Here is a 22,996-nt window from a genome sequence, read left to right as displayed (position 1 = left end):
CAAGAACATGGCATTGGTAGCAATCCTTCAAGTGAAATTACGGGAGTTAAGGATGGCGTTTGGCACATAAACGGCAAAGTCTTGTGAATTTTCAGTCACTGCTTCTCTTAACATGGCAGACCTAAAAGCTATATTGGCAAAACCCAGTTATGAATATTAGATATATAAGGGAGAGAAATAGCTCTGCAAAACAAGAAGCACACCTAAACTTCCTGATGACCTCTCAAGTCAGTTAAGGACCGTTTCTTAGGTGCATGGGAAAGGTATGTTCTATTGATGGCAAAATTCAGTATCATGTGATTCGCATCACTACTGCTGTTCCTGAAATTTGTTTTTAATTGAGAACTATAAACAGATTGAAAATGCTGTCTTGGATTCACTTTAAAGATAAATGCATTAAAGCATGTCTCATTTTTCTTGATTGTTTTCTTAAGTGTTTGTACTAGAACCCTATGTACTACTGATATTATTGGATAAATGAAAATAGAGCTAAATAGAAGAACTTTCAGGATATTAACAGAACAACAACTGGGAAGCATCTGTTGTTGTCTTGAATTGTCATTCCTGTGTTGCCTTCATGATTTTCTTTTTTCTTTGAGGCTATAATAAGTTAACAAATATAATTATAAAAACTGCTTGGTCTGTTACATGAGTTAGGTCCTATGGTGTGGTGTGGGTTGGGGCTTTTTTTTTTTTTTTTAAGTGAACTCTGTACCTATGCAACTGCATCATCCTGAACAACGTTTAACTGGGGGAAGTCATAAATAATAGAATTGCTTTATCTATTTAAAAACATGTAAATAACTGTAACAAACCCCCCAAATAAAAAGACACGCGCACCCCTCGAAACACCCCAAACCTGCTATTAGCAGACCACAGATAATTCACATCACTAAAAAGAAATTCTTTTCAAATGTTGGTTGGCAGATTTTGGCCTATATAGTTTTATATGTAGGGCTTGGTGCTGCAAAGTCTTGAGTTCTGATCCAGAGAAGCATTTAAGCACGCTCTTGTTTCGGGACTGGCTGGAAGGTAATCTGACTAATGCACTTAGTACAAGCCAGAATTACTGGCACCTTATGGGACTGATTCTGTTGCCGTGTTTGTATACATCCATCGACTCAGTCTGCTGGAATTTGTCTTAGATGTTATTTGTATCTGTCATGCTAAAGAATTTAGCTAGAATCTCACAGTGTTTAACTAGCAGAAACTGGAAAGTGTGTGAGGCTTTTTCTCCAGAAGCCTTAGTAATAGATTTGAATCTTAATGGAAATTGTCATCTCCATTAGCATCATTCAGCAAATTTTTTTTTCTTGCAAGCTGTCTTGTCACAGACTGCTTAATACAGATTTTCAAGAGTCTTGTAATGACATCTGCATTTTAAAATGCATATTAAGAAAAAAACCCTGCAAAACACAATTTGTATTAAAATCTGTAAGTTTTATTCAAGAGGCATTTTAATTTACAGCTGACCTGCAAAACTAATATTAGAATGGATTTTTAATTTGACCATCACTCAGTTTAGAAATTCAGATGCTTGTAATAGATAAGTATGTGTGGTTTAAGTATAATTTTTTCGTTCTTTGCAGTACCTCAATTAAACACCACAAGTTACTAAGCAATGCTTAAGCTATAGCTCAAATGTGATCAAATGTGTTTTGATGGACATTAAAATTCTGCTAAGTTAATGTTTGAATGATCGTATAGCAATTACTGTGGTAAGTTCTGTGGTAAGTCAAGACCATGTACACATATGAATTACCTGGTGTGCAGTCTGGAAAACAGGAGTACGGGTTTTTTTCCTTATGAAACGGCAGATACTTTTCCGAGAGGCCAACTGAGTAATCACAGAGATAAGAAGATGGCTGGGATAAGCATTTCTGAATTCCATGAATTTGCTTTCTGCCTTTTCACTGGTATCATCCAAAGCCTAGGCTTTCTGCAAAGAGAACATGCAATGTAGGGGGTTGATACTGCCGCAGGTTATTTTACTCTCCTCGGTAATCACCAAGAGAAGGATGGTTTTATGCTGATACTCATGCATCCCCTTGTGCGTGACCACTTTTCTTTGCTCAGTCAACGTGTAAGACTAGAAGACCCATGCTGCTTGCCTAGCCAGTGCTTGGCTAGTATTGCTTGCAGAATGAAATAAGAAAAGGAAGAGGGGCTGGGGTGGGCAGAGAGGAGAAAACTTGGGGTTTTAAATGGAAATTTCAGAGCCCTTAACCAGAGCACTGCTAGTTGTTTCAGCTGTAGTAGTGCTGCTTTGAAGTAGTTAGATTTTTATTATAGATGTGAATATTTCTCTCCTCTTCTGAGTTTGGTTTGAGTAAATTGGTACCTGCTTAACCTGAGGGTAGGCTTTCAGGGGTGCCACAGTGCCTACCATAAGATATCATGTAATTCTAGTTTTACAGGTTTGCATTGCAATTACTCGCCATCCTCAGGCAATCATGTTTCTCAGGTATGCCAAAAGAATACATGATTCTTTCCTTTTTCAAAACCAGCTCTGCTTTCATGCAGATTAAACCTGCATCAAGTAATAGCTATTACAGATGTACTTTCTAATGCTTCAGTAGTTAGTGGTCCTGCTGTAAAAAGCCAAAAGGCAGTAAGTATATTGTAAATATACTTAAGATATAAAATTGAAACACTGGGGAGGCAGCACTGTAAAAGTGCCTTTTGAAAGTGCCTTTTTTTGCTTTTGGTTTGTAATTTCGTTTGTAATTTTTCATCTGTCTCCTTCCTCTCTTCACCACGCTTTGCAGTAAACAAAATGAAAATGGGTGAAGGACATGATAATTTATAAATTTTAGCTATCCTGGAGTTCTAGTTCTGTGCGAGTCCAATGAAGTTAATGGGCATTGCATAGCTAAGTAGCAGGCAGCAGTCTGGAAATTTAGAGCAAACGTGTCAGATGGCTTCGGAAAGTCTCCCTCATTAAAACAGGCACAAGAGTCGTGAAGCAGACGCTAGTCTAGCTGAGACTGTCTTTGAAAGAAATGCACTGAAGGGCTTCGTTGGCCCTTCCGTATGCACACATATACACACATACATATAATATATATTTTAATATATAGTACAATAATTTAGAAATATGAATATGTATGCACACATAGACACGCATGTAATATTTTAATATATAATACAACAATTTAGAAATACAACATAGTAGTATATACATAATATACGTTCTAAAACTAGTTCTGTCCAGTCCTTTTGCTTCTGCTTTTGTGATGACCATGAGCCATTGTAGGGCAGTGTTCAAGGGAAATGCTTACTCAGCAAACAATAAGCAATTAGCAAGCAGGAAACATAAAGCAGAAAGAAATGATTAGAAGAAGTGAAGTATGCTGGCATAATAATTTTGCTGCTGTTAATGAGTTGATGGATAGATCTTAAATTTTGCAGTCATAATCTGACAACAGGTCATGGTTCTGTGTATGAATGACACCAAGCCGTGATGAATTTAACTAGGATTTCTAAAGTAAACAAAATAACCTGGGCTGCTAAGGACATTATCAGATGATTCATATGAGCTCATTATTGACAGAGCATTTTAAAGTGAGCTGTTTCCTTCAGCAATGTGTAATAAATCACACCCTGTTCTGTTTAAGGATTTGCTTTTATTTAACTAACAAAGCCATCTGCAGTCACCTCGTGAAGCTTGTCTTCAGAAGACAGAGCCTTTCTTGGGTTGTCCCGGTGCTTGTTACATTCATGGCATCGCTCAAAATGCAAAGGCAAAGTTTTGTACTGGTCACAGTACTTGGGGATATTTTGTGCGATGAGAGTCTGTCCATGCGACTTCTCTACTACTGCTTTCGCTTTGGTCTTGGTGTACTGTCCGCAGAACGCGTACTCCACTTGTAGCCTCTCCTAGCCCAGCGAAGTGGCACATCTGTGTCCCACAGCTGCACAGAACAGCATCTTCCCCGAAGAGGTGACGTCGAAGGAAATCGTAGGATTGTGGCTTAATGCTGTACCTCTCGTGTAAATCTGTCCGCTGATGATGTAGTTTCTCACCACTTCATTTCAATGAATGTTCAGTGTCCTTCATGTGATTCATTTTTTGCTGCAAGTGCCATTGATTTGTTACCTGCACAGTGCACATTTATGTTACAGTGCAGCCTGTGGATTGCAGTTCAGTTTCCTTATTCGGAATGTGTATGCTTTATAATGTTTGCATTGTGATAATGATTTAACCAGTACGGACCACAGCTCATCTCGTGATCTTTGCTGCTCTGCTGGGTTTCTAAGCTGTCATTCATATCACTGTGTGCTGCTGGCAGTATCCAAGCCAGGTAGTGTAGTGCTGGCTCTTCAGCGGATTGTCCCATGGCCTGGTCTTCCTGTACATGCTACAGTTTCTTCAGTGGCTGTGATGTGGCTTTATTTTTTGTTATTTTTTTATTTTTACTTGAGGTCCTAGAACAGCTCAGCTGGGTATAATTCGGTGCATATTGAAGCATTTAAATGCCTGCAAATCAAAGCTAGCTTTCATTCTAGATTTCAGGGTGTGCAAATACATTTCTGGACAAACAGTAAGAGAGAATCCTGTAGTATCCAGACTGTATTTCTGACTTGCAGGAGGAAGCGCTATAAACATTATGAAACACGACGGAGCATTTGAAACGATGTCCCTTTTTGCCCTTTCAGAAGGTAACCCAGGGGTCTGTCCCTGAGCTCGCCAAGTGTTGATCCTTGGCTGCTTTCTGGTTGCTGTGGACGTACGTTGTGTGACGTGTCATCTTGTTCAGCTTCCTTCACTTTATGTGAATGTTCCTCATTAACAGCAATAGCATGTGGGCCCATACAAAACTAACGTTCAGTTGCGCTCCTTCAAATGCTTTTTCTCATTAATATATTTTATTCAGTGACTGTGATATCACTTGCTATTCAGGTAAAGTTAGTATTGTAAATTCAAGTATCACTTAGATGGGAGACTGTGTCAGCGCTCTGCCTGTGAGTTAAGTCTGGCCTTGTAAGTTCAGAGGGACTCGTGTTTCGGCAGTAAATAGAATATATCGATGCAAAGGGTAACCTCTGTTCAGGCAGATGGGGGAAGAGGGCAAGGAAGCTTTGCTGAACACAGGTTCAGATCTGTGAGATTGTCACTTGTTTGCACATAATTTTTTAAATATCATTGCTATTCAGCATAGTATAGCTTAAATACTGCTTAACTGCTTTTTAACTTACTCTTCTGCCTCCTCTGCACTTCTCTGTGTAGTTGGTGAAGATGGCAGTAGCTGGGGTCGCTACCTGTGTGTGATAAATTGCAGAATGATCTCCCTAGGAAAATGATGCACTCATTTATTGTGCTTAGGGTATCACAATCAAAGAATGTTTTCATTTTTTCATAAACCCTTGTTAATTCTTGCTTTCATGTTCAGCTCCACCCTGTTTGAAGTCACTGAATTCTGTTTCGTGTGGTGGTATTAGGGTACAATTACACATTTAGTGTTACAGAAACAAAATGAACTAAAACCCCAGAGAAATTCCATGTCTGTTTCTGAAGCATTTTTTCCCCTTTTAATTTTTTATGTTGCAGGTATGCCATCAAAAATAAAAAATAAATGTAATTTTCAAGATTACACTGCTTGTAAAGCGCTCATTCTTACTCTCATTGCCAAATGCTGATCGTATGTTTTGTTACACAGTCAGTATATCAAATTTCATGGAGGTTAGGCATTTATGTGCTTTTAAAAATATGTTAAATGAAAACATTCGTTCGCCAAAATACACATTTTGATGCCTTCATTTTATGTATCTGTGTTTAGAAATTTTAGCGATGTGCTCTGTTCGGCTCTGAAAAACGCGGTCAGCATGGTCACAGCCGAATGTTTGCTAGGACTAGAAAGGTGTTGTTATTTTGCTGTTCTGTCGGGCCGAGGAGGCCTTCGTAGGAGAGCTTGGGGGTGAATCGTGAGCTGCTGAGACATGGCTCTGCGATGACCAGGTCGCTTTTGGCCCTTAGAAGCCCGGAGTAAACGGGTGCTCCTGCAGCCTGGAGGCAGCGGTTGTGCTGCGTAGAAGGCTGAGTTTGGGCTGTGCTGGACGTGCTGCTGCGGCTGGCTCCCAGTTGAGTGGGCGCGTCTACATGTGAATGTATCGCAGGGAGTCAGTCTTTAATTCTGTTAGCATTATCATGCCCACCCGCTTTCCAATGGTTTGCATCACTTATGGAAACCCTTAACCATAGAACTTCGTATCTGAGGTGGCTGATGGATTGTTAGCCGTAGGTTCCCATTGGCGTCGGCGTGATTTCTCAGGTGCTGCAGCTGCCACTGCGTGACCTCAGGGATCTGTGATGTTGCATTGTGGCAGCTCTCACTGGGGGGGTGCCAGCTGCGAGGAGGAAGTAACTTGAGAGAATTGATGTTAGTGAAGGGATCAGACAGCGGCAGATGTTGACAGAGCTAGGAATCGCTGCCCAGGCTCTGGGCCCCCTGCTTGCATCGCGCCTCTCGGAGCTCTCGGGTGTATCGGCTATAATTACTAATTATATAAAAACCACCCAAAACAGCAAACCCCACACAACTGTTGAGTGACGCTTTTAGAACAGCATTTTATTGTAAAGACTCTGATATACTCTTATTGTCCTAAATCCCTCTGCATGTATTGTTATTTACTGGTAATCCCCCTTACGTCTCAAAAATGGGGAATTTTGGTTTGTTTTTCTAGGGCAGAAATCTAACAACAGGAGAGCTTGGATTCTTCCCGAGTGATGCAGTAAAGCCTAGCCCATGTGTAAGTACAATTGTTGAATTCTGTTTGTCATCTTACAGAAAAACTGCCTAGTTTATACCATCGCTTTATTAATCTTACCTTATGAAAATCATATTGTTTCTAGTTCCTTTGTGTTTTCATGGTATGTTCAATATTACTTAAAATATAGCATTCTAATACTTTTGGTTATTGGATATAAATAGGACATGTCAAGAAAACATGTTTGAGAAGCAGTTTTAACTTTGGAAATATGAATAAATTGAATTGTCTAAAGAGTTTCCAGAGTACAGAACAAACACATTTTATGTGAAAGCGCACTTTCTTCCTTCCTAGCAATAAGGTGGGAATGCTGTGGTTCTAATCTGTTCCCCAGTCACTTTGGGTTAGAGAGAGGGATTACACTGTAAATAGTGAGTTTAAAAATGTGTAAGAGTAAAACTAATGTAAAACTTTGAATTCTGACTGCCCAATAAATTTTCTCCTCTCTGTAGGTTTTTACCTGCCTTTATTTCACACAAAGATGTTATCAATCTAGAAATGTTCAGGATAACAATAAGAAAAATTGTTTTATAATATGTACTCAAGAGTTTTGTATACAGACATGATGATGCATTAATATACTGTACGCTTGCTCCTTCATTCTCTGCCCTCTATGACACTGTGCATGCGATTACTGTATGTCCCTTTGTTGAGATTAATTGAAGTTAACCCATAAAACCAGTGGTGAATCATATTCTTTACTTTGCTTTAAGACAGCTTTAACTTCTTTTAGCTTGATTCACCACAGTTTGAGTTATTAATAGAATTGCTTGCATTGCAGCAATCAAGATATGCCACTTACGTGGTTTATCAGTAGGTGGAATCAGCTGTTAGTAGCTGCATTTTGATATGCCTTTAAGGCTTATATTGTGCTTTAGTTTCTAAAACAAATACACATGTGATTCTACATAATATAAATACATTAGTACATCTTGAGACATCTTTAGTACCCTATATTTTCAGAATTTTGTTTGATGCACAAAATATTTGTAGGTACGAGGTATGTTAGATTGGGTGAGAACACAGATCTGGAATAAAGACGCAAATGTTATGTGAACTTAGCTTTCTTCTCCCCACCCCTTGCTTATTGTAAAAGTTGTGGATTTCCTATGCCGCGGTGCCACTCTGCGGGACGCAGGCAGTACCTGCTGTGCGTTGGTGTTAGGTTCTCGGAGCCACCCGGTCAGTCGCTGACGGCAACTCTAGCAACGCTTCAGGAGCCACCACTGTACTTCAGAACAGAGGAAGCAGGCTATCCAAAGTTAGGAAAAACGCTGCTGGGGTGTTGTGAAGGTTGCTTTCTAGTGATAAAGCTTTCTGCTAAATTTAGAAATGTACTGTTTAGAGGAGTATTGAAGATAATACAGTTTTACAGAATGAATAAATATTATTCATGAAACGTTACCAGCTGGTGTCATGATCAGAACAAAAAGATAAATCGGTGCTTTACCACTGTTAACTTGGAAGGATGAGAAATAAACAACTTATGATAAATGATGCAGTTAAAGATACTGAAACATCAATCAGGTTTTAAACATGCTGTAACTTTTACCGTTATTATTAGGTTTAACAGTCTTTACAACCAGCTGATATAAAAATGTTCAGAAACAGCATAAAATACATACATCAAAAGACTTTAGGAATGAATAGTGAATGAAAAACTGCTGAGCTCCAGAATATCTGTATTCCAGACTTTTCACAGATGTACCTATAAACAGTTTTTTCCTCGTTGCAATAAGTAGTATATGTCAGCAGACATTTTCGGCACCATATGAGTAATATCTGGTTCTTCCTAGCTTTCTTCCAATTTTCTCATTTCTATAGAGGCATTGGATACATAGCACAGTATGAGCTAAGAGCTTCTGGAATAACATTTTATTTTACTGTATTTCATGACGATGAACACTTGTTTTTTATATATATATCTGTCCATTCAAAATTAATGAAAAGGACTACTCACCTATTGTTTAACTGCTCTGAAGGATGGACTTAAACCATCTTTGAATTTTTATATCCTTTCCAACATAGTAGGACTACCTGACAAATTAAGAACGTTGGGGTTTTTTTAACTATTCTTTCTTCTGCTGCTGATAAAATGCATGTTATTTAATTAGTCCTATGTGGGATAATACAAATCATTAAATGTGCAGTTCTTCTGTAGGTGAAATGTGTTATTGAAATATCTCGCAGCATGTAAAGACTCTGTGCCTAGCTGGCCTCGAACTGTCTCATTTGGTTGCTTCAGTAAAACACTTCCCGTGGGAATTCCTTGTCAGCATATTCATAACCTGCCAATGTTTTCCCAAGTCTCACCATTGGAAGCCGAGGTGCCCGAGTAACACCATCAGTAGCTGTAGGGGTATGAAGTGCCGCGGCTGCTGCCACCGGTAGCACCTGGCTGCGTTAGTCCCCCTGCGCCCCAAAGGGCTTTGTGCACCACCAGCACCGCGAATGCTACTGGTGGAGAGCCCTTGGCTACGCTATTTGGCAGTAATGCATCTTTCTTTTTTCTTTCTCAAGAACTAGACTAACTTAATGACTGTTTTAACACCTGGACAGATTTACTGTTGTGCAAGCTGAATGTTTGACCCTGGTTTTATCACAGAGAACTTTAATGTGTTTCCACACTAGAGCCTGCATTGTTATTTAGAAAAAAATGTAAGTTTGGGACTGTCCTGTAAAATTCAGAATTTTATCATAAAAATCGTGGGTTGAGAGGCGTTCAAGTAAGTGGTTATGTATTTAGTTTGAGCAACCATTATGTCAAAGGCAGTAAACGCAGCTTTGTGAACGATGCAAATTTTGGTTTGTGGAAGTGAATCTTAACAGTGCAGGGATGGAAGTTACATCTTAAGTAAATTTAAAATTAGCCAAAACCCTATCCTATCACAAAAACCTGAGCAGTTTTCTTTACTTCTGTGGAGAAAGAGAAGTTAGGAGAGAGACTAATTTAATTCCTAATCTTAAGTTTTTTGAAAACTTTCCCAATAAAAAAAATGTTTGGAAGTTATCTAAGAAGATACTTAGCCAGTGTTTTAAGTGAAGCATTTGGAGTAAATGTGTTATAAAACTCTAGTGTTGAGGCTTCTTAGCATGAAGATGAGAGCCTTAAAATGGTGAAATTGTTACAATTCTTACTTGTTTCAATAATTTAGTAATTTTGCATGCCAGTAATTGCTTTTTTGAGGAGGTTGCAAGATAGTATGTTACCAACACAAGTGGTTTTAAATACTTTCCTCTGTACATTCCCTCAGCTCATACTGTCTGCTGTCATCTAGTTTACAATATCCTGGTTCAATAATCACGTCATAGCTTTCTATTCTGCTTTTTTCCATTCAAAAATTGCATTTCCATTACCCTCAGTAAGTTTGCAGACGACACCAAGTTGGGTGGGAGTGTCGATCTACTGGAGGGTGGGATGGCCCTGCAGAGGGACCTGGCCAGGCTGGACCCATGGGCTGAGGCCAACTGGATGAGGTTGAACAAGGCCAAGTGCCGGGTCCTGCACTTGGGTCACAACAACCCCACGCAGCGCTGCAGGCTTGGGGAAGAGTGGCTGGAAAGCTGCCTGGCTGAAAAGGACCTGGGGGTGTTGGTCGACAGCGGCTGAACATGAGCCAGCAGTGTGCCCAGGTGGCCAAGAAGGCCAACAGCATCCTGGCTTGTGTCAGGAATAGTGTGGCCAGCAGGAGCAGGGAGGTGATTGTGCCCCTGTGCTCGGCGCTGGTGAGGCCGCACCTGGAATGCTGTGTCCAGTTTTGGGCCCCTCAGCACAAGAAGGACATTGGGGTGCTGGAGCGTGTCCAGAGAAGGGCAGCAGAGCTGGGGCAGGGTCTGGAGCACAGGGCTGGTGGGGAGCGGCTGAGGGAGCTGGGGGTGTTCAGCCTGGAGAAGAGGAGGCTGAGGGGAGACCTCATCACTCTCTACAGCTGCCTGACAGGAGGGGGCAGGGAGGGGGTGTTGGGCTCTGCTCCCATGGAGTTAGCGATAGGACGAGAGGAAATGGGCTCAAGCTGCGCCAGGGGAGGTTTAGGTTGGAAATTAGGAAAAATTTCTTCACGGAAAGGGTGGTCAAGCATTGGAACAGGCTGCCCAGAGAGGTGGGGGAGTCCCCATCCCTGGAAGCGTTCAAAAAATGGGCAGAGGTGGCACTTGGGGACATGGTTCAGTCTGGTCTACCCTTGACTGGTTTAGTGTGGACTTGGTAGTGTAGGTTAATGGTTGGACTGGGTGATCTTAAAGGGCTTTTCCAACCTAAACGATTTGATGATTCTATGAAAAGCTGCCTGTTACTACCTCAGCGGTACTGCTAGAATGTACCATAGCATTTTGGGCAGGTTAACACAAAAATTTTGCGTGACTTGACTCTTGCAACTTTAGCTGTGGAATACTGTGATTAAATATGCAGGGAGGTGGGGGGTTTGTGTTGGTTTGTTTCCTCCCCCCTCCCTGCTTTTGGTTTTTTGGAGGCTTTTTTGTCCTATCACTGGAGTTTATTTCAAGGTCAAGTCTTAGAGACTTCATAGTGATCTCGGCTGGTACCTGAGGTCAAGTTAGTGGGAGTTGTAATTGATTTCAATGACAATTAATTTAAGTTTGTAGGCCTGTATAATAATATCTTCTGTGTTCGTAAGTCTCTGTTGAAGGCATCCCATATATCATAAATAAAAAAATGTGAGAAGAATGCTACCGTAATTTTTTCCCTATTAGATTCCAGAAAATAATAAAACATTATTTGGTTTTACTGGAAGGAAAAAAAAGAAATGATTTGCTTATCTAAGAATATATGACATCAGGTTGTAAGCCTGCAAGATGTATGCTAAGCTTCCACTAAAATCAAATTTTCAGCACTTTGCAAGTTTCACACATGGTTTTAGAAGTGTAGGGTAATATCAAAGTATCATACACCAGTGGGAGATGGTCAAGATGAAATGCTGATTTTCATGGGGATTGCAATACTGTGCATCTTGTGCATATATAAACATTATCTATGCACATGTTTATGTATACATATAACATCCATTTTGCAAACTGATTGCAGTTTGCTTAGTTTTTGAAATTGAATTTAAGAATCAAATTCTATGCTTATTAAAATCCAGTACAAGAGTTAACCAAGTCAAATACAAAGGTAGGAATGATGTCATACAATACAATCTATGGATTATCCTCAACTCTCTCAGAAGATTATGTACTGTGTTTCCTAGTAGACAGTTTTTCTAAGGCTATACATTAAGTGAATTTTATACATGACTAAATTTGTTGCATGTTTTAATGATACATTTAAACAATATGTGGCATTGGGCTATTTTATGTATCACATTTGAACGTAGGCACTGTCAGAAAAACTTCTAATGGTTCTATTAAGTAAAAAAATCCGTCACAGCAGCAGAGTTAAAATACTCTGTACTGCTTTCAGAATGGTATGGAAGATTTGTCCTTTATTATAATTTCCTTCAGAAGAAAATAGACTTGCAGACTAGAAGAAACAGACAATCTAATTAACTTGTTTCATCTGGATATTGACAATTAGATCAACGCTATCTAATTTGTGTTGATTAGGAAAAAAATCTTGATCCTCATTCTCTTGTATCGTTTTGTGTCCTAGGTTCCTAAACCGGTAGACTACTCTTCACAACTGTGGTGAGTCCCTGTCTAATCTTACAAGGATCTGTTTAAAAGAAGCAGTCATAGAAAGACAACTGTGTTTATTACAATTTAATTTATATTGGTTTAACCTTTCTAGCCTTCTGCAGAAGGCATTGTGTAATGGTTTGGGAAAGCAGCACCATGCATTGCCTAAAAGCATTTCTGATGTAATAAAGTGCTTAATGATTTTGGTATTTTGTTTACAAGTCTGTTGCTGTGCAGCCTTAGTCCCAGAATAATAAGAGATGAGTACAATATGAAGCGTGCAAGTAGATCTTACATGTTAAGTGAATAAAGAGAAAGAATAATGTTAAATACATCTTGTCTTGTGAATAATTCTGCATTTCCTTTTTAAAAAAAAAAAAAAAAGACTAGAGAGAGAAGAGGACAGTGTATCAAAACTGCAACCACTGCTGGTCTGGGGCTTATATAGTGTGTGAACTCTTGACCAGAATTCAGCTCACTAGAAAAGGCATGGCGATTCTGAGAGAACAGAATAAGGCATCACTTGTGCTCTTTCACTGGTTTTATGCTTTGTCCTTTAGACCTGAGTTCTGATTTACTCTAGTTTGCCAAAAGCGAAATCAGAATCAGATCTAAACGAATACTGCTTTTTCATAACAAGCCAAATAGAATGCTTAGTATTTAAAATGAGTATTTTAAATGAAATTCTAACATTTGCTCTGTTTATAATTTTGTTAGAAGAAAGTGTATCATTGGGGTCAGTCTTTATATTCTAAGGACTTGTAATACTTAACTGAAAAATTACTTTAGGCTGAAGGTTGCTGTAAAAAGTCATGTATTTTTTGATAGACTTCAAAATGTTCCCTTGTGTGTTTCATAAAATGAGTGTTTTTTTATTTAAAGCTCCCTGCTAATTGGTAGTGATGTATTAGTATGAAATTTTACAAAGTAGTCGTCTGTGATGTTGACTGTCTTTAGACTACTTTCTAAAATGGTAAAATAAGCATCATTTCCCTGGAAGCTAGTTCACTTTCCTCAATTAACAATTTAACCTCTGGTTTTGCAAATGAATGTCTGCTCACAGTCTCTCATGAAGTCCCACCCAAACCAGCAAGGCAGAGCAAGGGCACAAATCTGCTTATGCAGTCAGGCTGCAGAATCGGTGACTTGTCTTAGCTTTCAACTCTTAGCATCAGCTCTTTCAAATTTGGACATATTAGGCTGATTTTTTTTTTTTTTTTTTTTGCTTGTGGATGTTTAATCTACCCTTTACACTTTAGTCTTTAGAGGTTAGGAAAAATTACAAAACAAACAAAATTGTGTGTTTGTATAAATACCAAATTTTTGTATAGGTCTTTTTTTGACTTAATATACCACTGGTGGCTGATTCTCCATGCTGTTAAGATAAATCCCACTAGAACTCAGGGAGGTTCGAAGGTTCTGGACCACTGTTTTATTGTTTCACTTGCAACACATGGTATAGAAGAACATTTGGTTTTATGAGCTACTCAAACCAGTAGTCAGTCATTCAGCTAGTGCTTAGGCTCAGGTACTTTCCTTAATAGGCATTGGATTCAACATGCACACAAGTACTTTTCTAATAAAGAATTTCTGCACACGCACACCCCCCCGCCCCCAGTGCAGAGTTTTTTCACGCTTCATTCTTCATTCAAAGATCTGGAAGTGGTATTCAGTTGCAACAGGTGTATTTGTAGGTCCCCATCATATGCAGAATATTGGGACTCTGCATTGCATATTTGATAGACCTTTTTTGTAGTTTTGAAAAAATCATAGGCAATACTTACTGTTCTCTGTTACAGGTTTGCAGGAGCAATGGAAAGATTGCAAGCAGAGAGTGAACTTATTAACAGAGTAAATGGCACTTACCTGGTGCGGCACAGGACCAAAGAGTCAGGAGAATATGCAATTAGTATTAAGTAAGTGGAATAAGATCTTGTACGGAAAGTTTTCCTGTTCTCATTTGTGTTTAGATAATATTTGAAACAATTAAGGAAAATAAAAACCTGTTCCAATTTGTATAATCATACACAGCCTTTAAGAGAGTCAGTATAGGAAAACTGAAGTTGCTGACAAAAATACCCAGGACTTAGAGTAGGAAGGTAGCAATGGTTTTATAAAGCTGGTGTAGCAAACGGGTCTGCAAAAATGATAGTCTAGTACATTGGGTAAGAGCAAGCAAGTGTTTGGAGTCTAACATGATCGGCTTCTCTGAAATGAATGTTTCACTGGCTTCAGTGAGAACTTGTTGAAGCCCTTTGCATCTCAGACATTTCAGAAAAATGTGGATTCATAAATTCTGTGGATGCAAATTATTGTGAAAGTCTTGTTTGCTTTCATGTTGTTTATCAACGTGGGTATAAAAATAAGAAACATATGGGAATTCCCAATTAGAATGAGCAGTTAGTTGTGACTTTTTTTCTGAATACAGATTACCTCTTCAGCTGTACTTCAATAAATATATTTGGTTAATTAGCTGTCAACTTTATTTTGGCACAGATATACATTTTGTCTTAAAAATTTATTCATGTGGTGTTATTGAGGAATGCCCTCAGGTAATTATTGATTGTGTCTGATTAAAAACACATTTATATTCATAAGTTATTCATTGCCCACAGGTACAATAACGAAGTGAAACACATCAAGATTTTAACAAGAGATGGCTTTTTCCACATTGCGGAAAATAGAAAATTTAAAAATTTAATGGTAAGCATCGATTTGTTTTTTTAACAGTGCGCAATTTTCTGTGTAGCTGTTGCTACTAGTGAGAGCTACTTTGGTTTGTGAAATTACAGAAGGCTGTGAGAGTGAGTGATTTGAATTGTGTCCTTACCTGCTAATAGGATAAATTTTTCTGGTTTATTCTCTAAGCGATGGTAGTATGCGCTTAAAACTACATATTTATATTAGGACTGGACTGTGTCCCTTGCAGTGATATGGAAGAGAAGAGGAATTGGATTCCCATGCATCGGCCCGCTGTGGAGTTAGGCTGAATCTTGAAAGGAGCATTTGATGTCTTTGGAAATCTTTATACAGTAGTGATCCCTGAAAGTAGCTAGGTGATGGTTCCTTGCCAGCCCAGCACACGTACAGGTGCACTGCTGAACATGATGCCTACTGATGGGGGAGTTCAGCGGGACAAGGATATAAGGTGCAGCTGTGTCGGAGAGCCCAGAAAAACTCGGGGGAGGCTGGCCTCCCTGCTCCTGGTGCACCAGGCAAGGCAGCGCAGCCGGAGTGGGGCTGCCTAAGCTGCTCGTAGCTCAGAAGGCCTTCTTGGAATAGCAGCCAGCTGGGCTCAGTGTCGACCAGTCTAAATGAAAGCAGCTCTGTGGCGACTTCAAACTTACGCTCCGTGGCAGCAAACCATTCACTGGCAAACTCTGGTGATAGCACAGAAAACACAGGCTCTTCCATTACCTTTCGCCCCAACTATGGGCATAGTTCATCTCCAGAAAGAAGAGCTTGGTGTTACAACTGCCCAGACCAGTCCGTTTTCAACGTTATGTCAGAGTCATCTTGTACTGGGAGGAAATTCCTTTTTTTGAACTTTAATTTGAAAGAGTTTCTTGACAGCTCATTTTGCTCAGACAAGACTCATAAATACAAGGTGTCTGAATAAATTACCTTAGTGCATTTGTAAAATTTTCCTGCTTAAGCATTTTCTGATGCATTGTTAAAGGAAGCTCGTTCAATATATTATATTTAGTGCAATCAATTGGATTAAAACTTATGCTGCAGCCTGCCTGCATGCATATCCAAGTACTCTAAAATGATAAATAAAAATGAAGAACAATGCAAAACAAGAGTAGGGAGAGAAGCTTTAAAATCAGGAAGCCTTAGAAATTATTTTTATTTAACCACTGATACTCTGTAAAGCAAGAGCATCCTACAAGTGCTAAAAAATCAAGCAGAAGTCTATGCTTTGCCTGACCCTAATTGAAATAAGTGCTCATTAGGATGGGAAGAACGTAAATTTCCTGATGAAGAGTGCACCAAGCTGTTTCTGCATCCTAATGTCTTCATTTGACACTTAAAAACCAGTGAAGTGTTTAGTGCTAGGGCTGGGGACCCTGAGATCTTACCACTGGTAGCAACAGAAATCATGGCGTTCCTCAAATGCGTGAAGGAGGTGGCTGCTTAGTCTGCAAACGTTACAAATGATTCGCTGCAGACTGATGAGAACATGCGAGTGCTGTCAGGATCTTGACAAAGCACGTGAGCTGGAGTCACGTGCTGCCAGGTGTCTTCTTACGGCAATGATGCAATTTGATGCACTGATGCAGGTTTCAAAATAGAGCTGAATGATCAGAGATACGTGTCATGGTTTAACCCGGCCAACCCCCCCAGCTCCCACACTGCCCATGATGCCAGATGGATGGGATGGGATGGGATGGGATGGGATGGCCCTTGGGGCAGTCGGGGTCAGGGGGCCTGGCTGTGCCCCCTCCCAGCTCCTTGTGCCCCCGGCAGAGCAGGGGGAGCTGAAAAGCCCTTGCCTGGTGTCAGCACTGCTCAGCAACAACTGCACCATCAGGGGGTATCAGCATCACTCTCATCCTAAATCCAAACCACAGCGCTGTGCCCGCTGCTGGGAAGAACATTAACTCTGTCCCAGCCCAAACCAGGACAGTACAGGACACAAACTTGGATAAAAAAGAAAAAAAAAATATGCTTTGCATCAAAGAATTGAGAGGACAAAAGAAATTTCTAGTGCAAAGGCCTCATCGCTACCAGTGTAGCCTTGCTGACGTTCAGTTAGGAAAAAGTCATTTCATAACTCACTTTTAGGGCATTACGAAGTCTGCCCTTGAGAGTTAAATAGACAGTTGGTAGCGTAAGTACTGTTTGCATATGCTGTGGAACAGCTGCTTTGTTCTGGGTATAGATGCAGGAGGAAAAGTAACAGTGCCTGGAGAAGAGAGGAACAAAAATAGCCTGAGTAGAACCGGGAGCAGAAGAGAGACAAAGGCAGCAGCCATGGAAACCTCCAGTGGGGATCTGCAGCGACACAGCGTTCTGTGCTACTTCGGCGGTAACAGAAGTAGAACAGCTCTTGTGCACGGCTTTCCTAGTACATCTGAAAAGCTTTCACAAGAGTCATGAAAGCGTGCCAAGTGCGTAAAGCAGGCCGAGGTGCAGCGGAAGGTCCGCTCTGCTGCTGGCGTGAGCACGGTGACGTGACGGACTCCTGAGGCGCCCGTCCGTGCTGGCAGGGGCCGCTCACCTTACCTGTTTGTAAGCTTGCTGCTGCGATTTGGGCAAGGAATCTTCTAGAGGCCGGTTGTTTGTTGACTCTTTTCATGGAAGAATGGTATTAAAAACTAAGCTTTTAAAAGCAACTGAATCTCTGTGACCCAAAGTAAATGTTTTCTCGGTTTGGAATCATTTTACTTATTATGCCAAAAATAAAATCTGTCCAGTTGAAATTCTTACTATCTTTAGCAAACAGCATAATTCTTACAGACTTATGTGGTGCAAAAAGGTAACAGAAGTGTCATACTAATTATTTTTGCATTTATCCAGAAATCCTGCTTTGAATACTCCTTACAAATCACCCTCTCTCTTGCCTTCGTAATTTGAATGTCTGGGCACTCGGTGATGATATGTGACAGAAAATTTGCTTGCTGATGTTGTAGCTTGCGTGCTGTGCTGATACCAGACAACAAAGCGCAAACAGTTCTTATTCTCCTGGCCTTTCTGCTTACCTGCAGTGCCTGGCAGGTCTGTGATTATGAACTGTTAAAAGCAGGTGTAGATTTTACTTAGCTTTGGACTCTGCCTTCGAAGCAGTTTCAGCGACGTGCCACAGCTTGCAGCGAGGGGAGTGAGGTGCTCCAGAGTTCAGTTCAGAAAGTAATCTTCAGACTGTTGTCAAGAACTTATGGTTTATGCACTAGATCTTGGACTTAAATAATTTGAGAGTCATTTTGTTTGGCTGGAATTAATATATCACTGATGTAGACTGTTGTAGGCTAGTAGTTCTGGGGTTTTTTTTGGTTTGCTTTTTTTTTTTTTTAACTAGAAGGAAATGATTGAACCCAGTACTATTTCCTTATTTTGACCTGAGCTTGGCTCAGTCAACTTAGATTTTGGAAATCTAAATGTAAGTAGAATGGAATGACCGAGTTACTGGTAGGAGGGAAGGGTTTACAGTAAATACATTGCTTTGTGCTTGCATTTCTGAAGAGTGAAATCCCACAGTTGAAGTATCATTAATCAAATGGAATATGTTTGCTTTGAATTGTCTCGTTACTTTTAATCTTATTCTAGGCTCTGTGTACAAACTGTGCGATATTGACACTATTGGGGCTAATTCAAATGTAAGACAATGGCAGGGGTTGAGGATTGCAGAGGAATAACGTGAGCTGTCAGTATTTTGATGGGTGTTGCCTTTAGAATAGAAACTCAAGTAACGTACCTCCTTGGTTACATAAACTGTTTGAGCCAGGTTTTTATATTTTTATATATATATTTGTGTGTGTGCATATATATAAAATCTGTGCATACATATAAAATTTGTCTGTATGTGTATATGTGTGTGCATATGTACGTTTATTGCATATGTATGTTTTTATATACACACACATATACACACACAGAGACAAATTTTTGGATTGGGCAGAAGGAGAATGCGCAATGCTGGATTTTCCCAGTGCACTATGGGGGGGGAGGGAACCAACCAACCAAAAAAAAACCCCCACAAATTTTAATGGCAGAGCCTTGAAAGTTTTGCATGGTCCGTGTATCTGCTCATTAAGTTGCTGTTGGCTTATATGCTTATATGCAAGCCTTACGCTTTGTTTTGGATCTGTGTACTTACAAATGCATTTGTGGGTAAACGTCACTTATCATCGCAAAAGAAATTTGAGAAAACCAAGACGGTTACCATTATATACGTAACAAGCAGCTGACCTTGCCTTCTGCCTGGCTTCAGAAAACCAAATACAGGCTCAAAGGAACAATAAGAGTTGACCCTGACAGTAAGGTTTTACTTAAAAAAAAAACCCAACAAAAACCCATTAAGTGGCAGTGTAAAAGCAGTCAATATTTAGGATATTTGATTTTTTAAAAACTGGGGGATGTTGTGTTATAAAATGAGGTTACTTGTATGATAAAACTGTCATTGACTGTACAGCAGAATGTTGAAAAGGATGGGATTTCAATTTCCAGTGACATAGTATTTTTCCTTTCTGAAAGGAACTTGTAGAATACTATAAACACCACTCTCTCAAAGAAGGATTTCGAAGTTTGGATACTACTCTTCAATTTCCATACAAAGAATCTGAAAACTCAGTGGGACAAAGGAGTAACAGAACAGGTGGCAACTGTGAGTATTATGAATTTCTATATGTTATTTTCTGTCATATAAATGGTAAAAGGACAAGGTACTTTGAATGTCTTAATTTTCCATTTTTGACATATAACCAATTAATATGGTAATGCTTTTAGCTAGGATTTTTTTGAAGCTAAGCAGATTCAGATCTGCTAGGAGGTTTATAAACATGTCAAGCAAGCTTGTCTTGCTGCCAAACTTAAAATCTCCCTGATACTCAAAAATCTATTACGCATGCTGGCGAGAGCTTAAACTGCATCCTGCCTAGTTTTTTCAGACATTTGCATACATGCGGATACAAGTGTTAATAATATCTGTGACAATTTCTAATCCTTAAAAAGGGATTTAAATAGAGCAGTCTTGTAGTGTAGCCGTATAAATTAGCATCTCAGTAATACCACATAAATTTCTTAAAAAAAAACATTAGATTTACTGTATCATAATTATTTTTATGCCTGCCTTTTAAACTTAAATGTGTATTACAGGCCTCCAAGCTTCTGAAAGTTAATGAACTACTGTACAATGTAAATAGCAGTTAAAAAGTTTTGAAGTTTAGAAATAAACTGAGATGATCTACAATGCATGTGGTATCCTTTATTTAACTTATTACAACTTAAGTGGAAGTTAGCATGATTTTTGGGACACGTACAAGTTCAGTGTTAATGATAAAAACTACCACATGGCTGGCCTCTGGAAACTATATAATGTTTCTGTCAAAGAGCAAATATTAGATTTGCAGTTCTGCAGACAATGGCTGTATCTTTGTACTGCAACAGATAATAAGAGGAAAATAAAAATTGATGGGGATTTTAACAATATGAAGACTGCTGCGAAAGACCATAGAGTCCAGTCCCTTTGTGATGATGGAGCTGGCTGTGTTACCTTCATTTGCTGTGTTTGTGAGCTTTGGTTTGCTTGCTTGCCTCTGTTCCGTAGCACTTCTCTAACTTGGGAGACTTTCTTCCTCTCCTAATTGAAGTGAAGATAATTTGAGACAGAGGACTGTAAGAAACCACTGTCTGTGCATTTCATTTACTCTGTCTCTATCTCCCAATTCCTCTTTATTCCTTAAATTTCTGTTTTCTTTCACTGCTTCCCAGGACTTCTGTCATTTGTCTCTCCGCTATGCTGCACCTCAGTACATCTCTGTTGTCGGTGAATTTATCTGTCCCGTCCTTTCTTCTCCCTTTAGCTTGTGATCTCCCTTTGCTTCTCTCTTCCTCTTCTTGTCTCTCGTGCTTTCCTCATCCCTTGCCTTCTCACAGCATTGAGGCTTCAATACTTGGGAGGATATGCCCTGCTTGACTTTGCATTTGTTTCTGTTATTATTGACTGTGAGCAGAACCAGCTTGTTTTCTTTCCTTTCTTAGGACAGTTAGACTGTATCTATGCTGTCCACCAACCTCCTAGTCTGCAAGAGCCTTAGTTCAGTCCTTTCATGCTTTGCAGGATACAAGACTTACGGCACATCCTCATTACCTTCAGTCCACACACAAAAGAAAACATCTCCTTTAACAAGATCTTTTAGGCAGTATATGGAAGAGCAAGGGAAATGTGTGGGCTGCTCTCACTTCAGTCAAGGGGATGAGGAAGTGCACCTCTGCTACAGTAAATACCAGCCAAGTAATGGTACACACCACGCTGGTGGGAACTGGCAGGCTTTGTCTTAGGCCAAACTGATCCAAAAAATCTCTCAATTCTCAGACTCCTCATATAAAATCTAGTAGATTTCTGCAATTCTGCTAGCCTGCCCAGATTGACTGGGGATGACATTGTCATTTAATGGATTTGACAGTTTTCTTTTAAAGTGTTTGCATGTCCCCATGAAGGGGGGTGGGGGTGGGGGGGTGTTTAAGCAAAATTTCCATGATTAACGACCCATCTGTGAGTCACACTGCTCAGTTTTAAAGCTATCCTGTTAGTTTTTACCAAGTTGATGTTAGAATAACTATATATCTAGGATGTGTGAGCCCTGCTGGGCTGAATTTGGAGACAAGTTGGTAAACTTTAGGCTGCAGTTTTGTTTAGCAGGGGAAGCAAGTCAGTCATGGGGCAGTGGCGGGTCATTGAGTTCCCTTCACAGCCCTCGGTGAGAACTGCCACACAGCTGGCTTTGTGACCTCTTCCCCTTAATCCAAGCGTAAGCAGAACAGTTGTGGAAAGGACGTCAGACAAGTCAGCTGAAGAGAGAGAGGGGGGCACTTTCCCTTTTCTTTTTTTTTTTTTTTTTTGAGTTGTGCAACTGCTCAGTGTCACACTCGCCGTATTTTAACAAGCATGGGGCTGAAGCTAGTGAATGCAGTGGACTTTGGCAGTTTGAAGCTGGTTTAAGGTTTTGGGTTTCAATTCGGTATTTTGTACTATACTATTCACAGGACTGTATCTGGATTTTTTTAATGAGCCCATCTTTTGAAAAAGCATCAGCTTCTTGTTCAAAACAGATGGTTTTTAGCGTATATAATTGACAGAATAAGTGGGAAAAGTATTTCTAAAAAAACATGAGTTGAACCACTGTAGACTTTGACAGAGTTGTATCATTTTCTGCTGCCAAAGTCTTTGAGCTGCTGTGAAATTGAATAGCAACCAAATTAACTTCACTTTCTAGAACAATGTGAGAAAGGATTATATTAATTTTTTTGTAATTGTCATGTTTTCATTTACCCATTGAAGAAAATCAAGTGGCATTTCAGTTTACTTGTAATTTCTGATATGAATCATACTATATAATCTTGTAACTTCTTAAATCTTCAGACAGTTTGATTCTACCTTCAGCATATACTAGATTTTTAGAACAAAAATCTTCATTTTATGGAGATAACTAGTTCATTTGGCTTCCCACTTTAATTAGAACTTTGCTTTTTAGTCTCCTGGTCTTGCAGAAGTCACCCACTCTGTTCTGATATTTATTGTATGCTTTTAATGTGGTTGTAAAAGCTGTCAGACATTTACTTTTCTCAATATAGAAATTCAAGTTAATTAGGAAGATTTTTGGGGGAATGGACATTGTTTCTTCTTAATTTTTCAGTCGTAGGCTTTTCTAGACATCATATGATCAAATTTTGTTTTGCTACACAGAAAAATACTAATTCTTGCATTAGATTAGAGGGGTGATTGACCATTAAATGAAATATAGGCAAAAATAGAAGAAAAGTTGACATTCTTCCACAGAACAGTTTTTGGAACTTTATTCCAATCTGCTGCTGCAGAGCATAATCATTGAGAAATCTGAGTCTTTATGAAATTTAGATTTTAATGTAACCTAAA

The 22,996-nt window shown here is 39.5% G+C and overlaps 1 protein-coding gene across 1 annotated transcript in view; it reads left to right on the top strand.

Moving 5' to 3' along the window:
* The window catches only part of VAV3 (vav guanine nucleotide exchange factor 3), a 170,042-nt gene that overhangs the window by 136,255 nt on the left and 10,791 nt on the right, over positions 1–22,996 (top strand). The window contains exons 21-25 of the mRNA XM_075710568.1: positions 6,685–6,750; positions 12,374–12,408; positions 14,199–14,315; positions 15,015–15,102; positions 19,597–19,726. Of these exons, the coding sequence (XP_075566683.1) occupies positions 6,685–6,750; positions 12,374–12,408; positions 14,199–14,315; positions 15,015–15,102; positions 19,597–19,726 (436 nt within the window). The remainder of the gene's footprint in view (positions 1–6,684; positions 6,751–12,373; positions 12,409–14,198; positions 14,316–15,014; positions 15,103–19,596; positions 19,727–22,996) is intronic.

The sequence above is a fragment of the Pelecanus crispus genome, chromosome 5 (genome assembly GCF_030463565.1).
Source record: "Pelecanus crispus isolate bPelCri1 chromosome 5, bPelCri1.pri, whole genome shotgun sequence".
Taxonomy (NCBI): domain Eukaryota; kingdom Metazoa; phylum Chordata; class Aves; order Pelecaniformes; family Pelecanidae; genus Pelecanus; species Pelecanus crispus.
The sequence above is the reverse complement of the archived record's forward strand: the minus strand, read 5'-3'. Positions and strand labels throughout refer to the sequence as shown.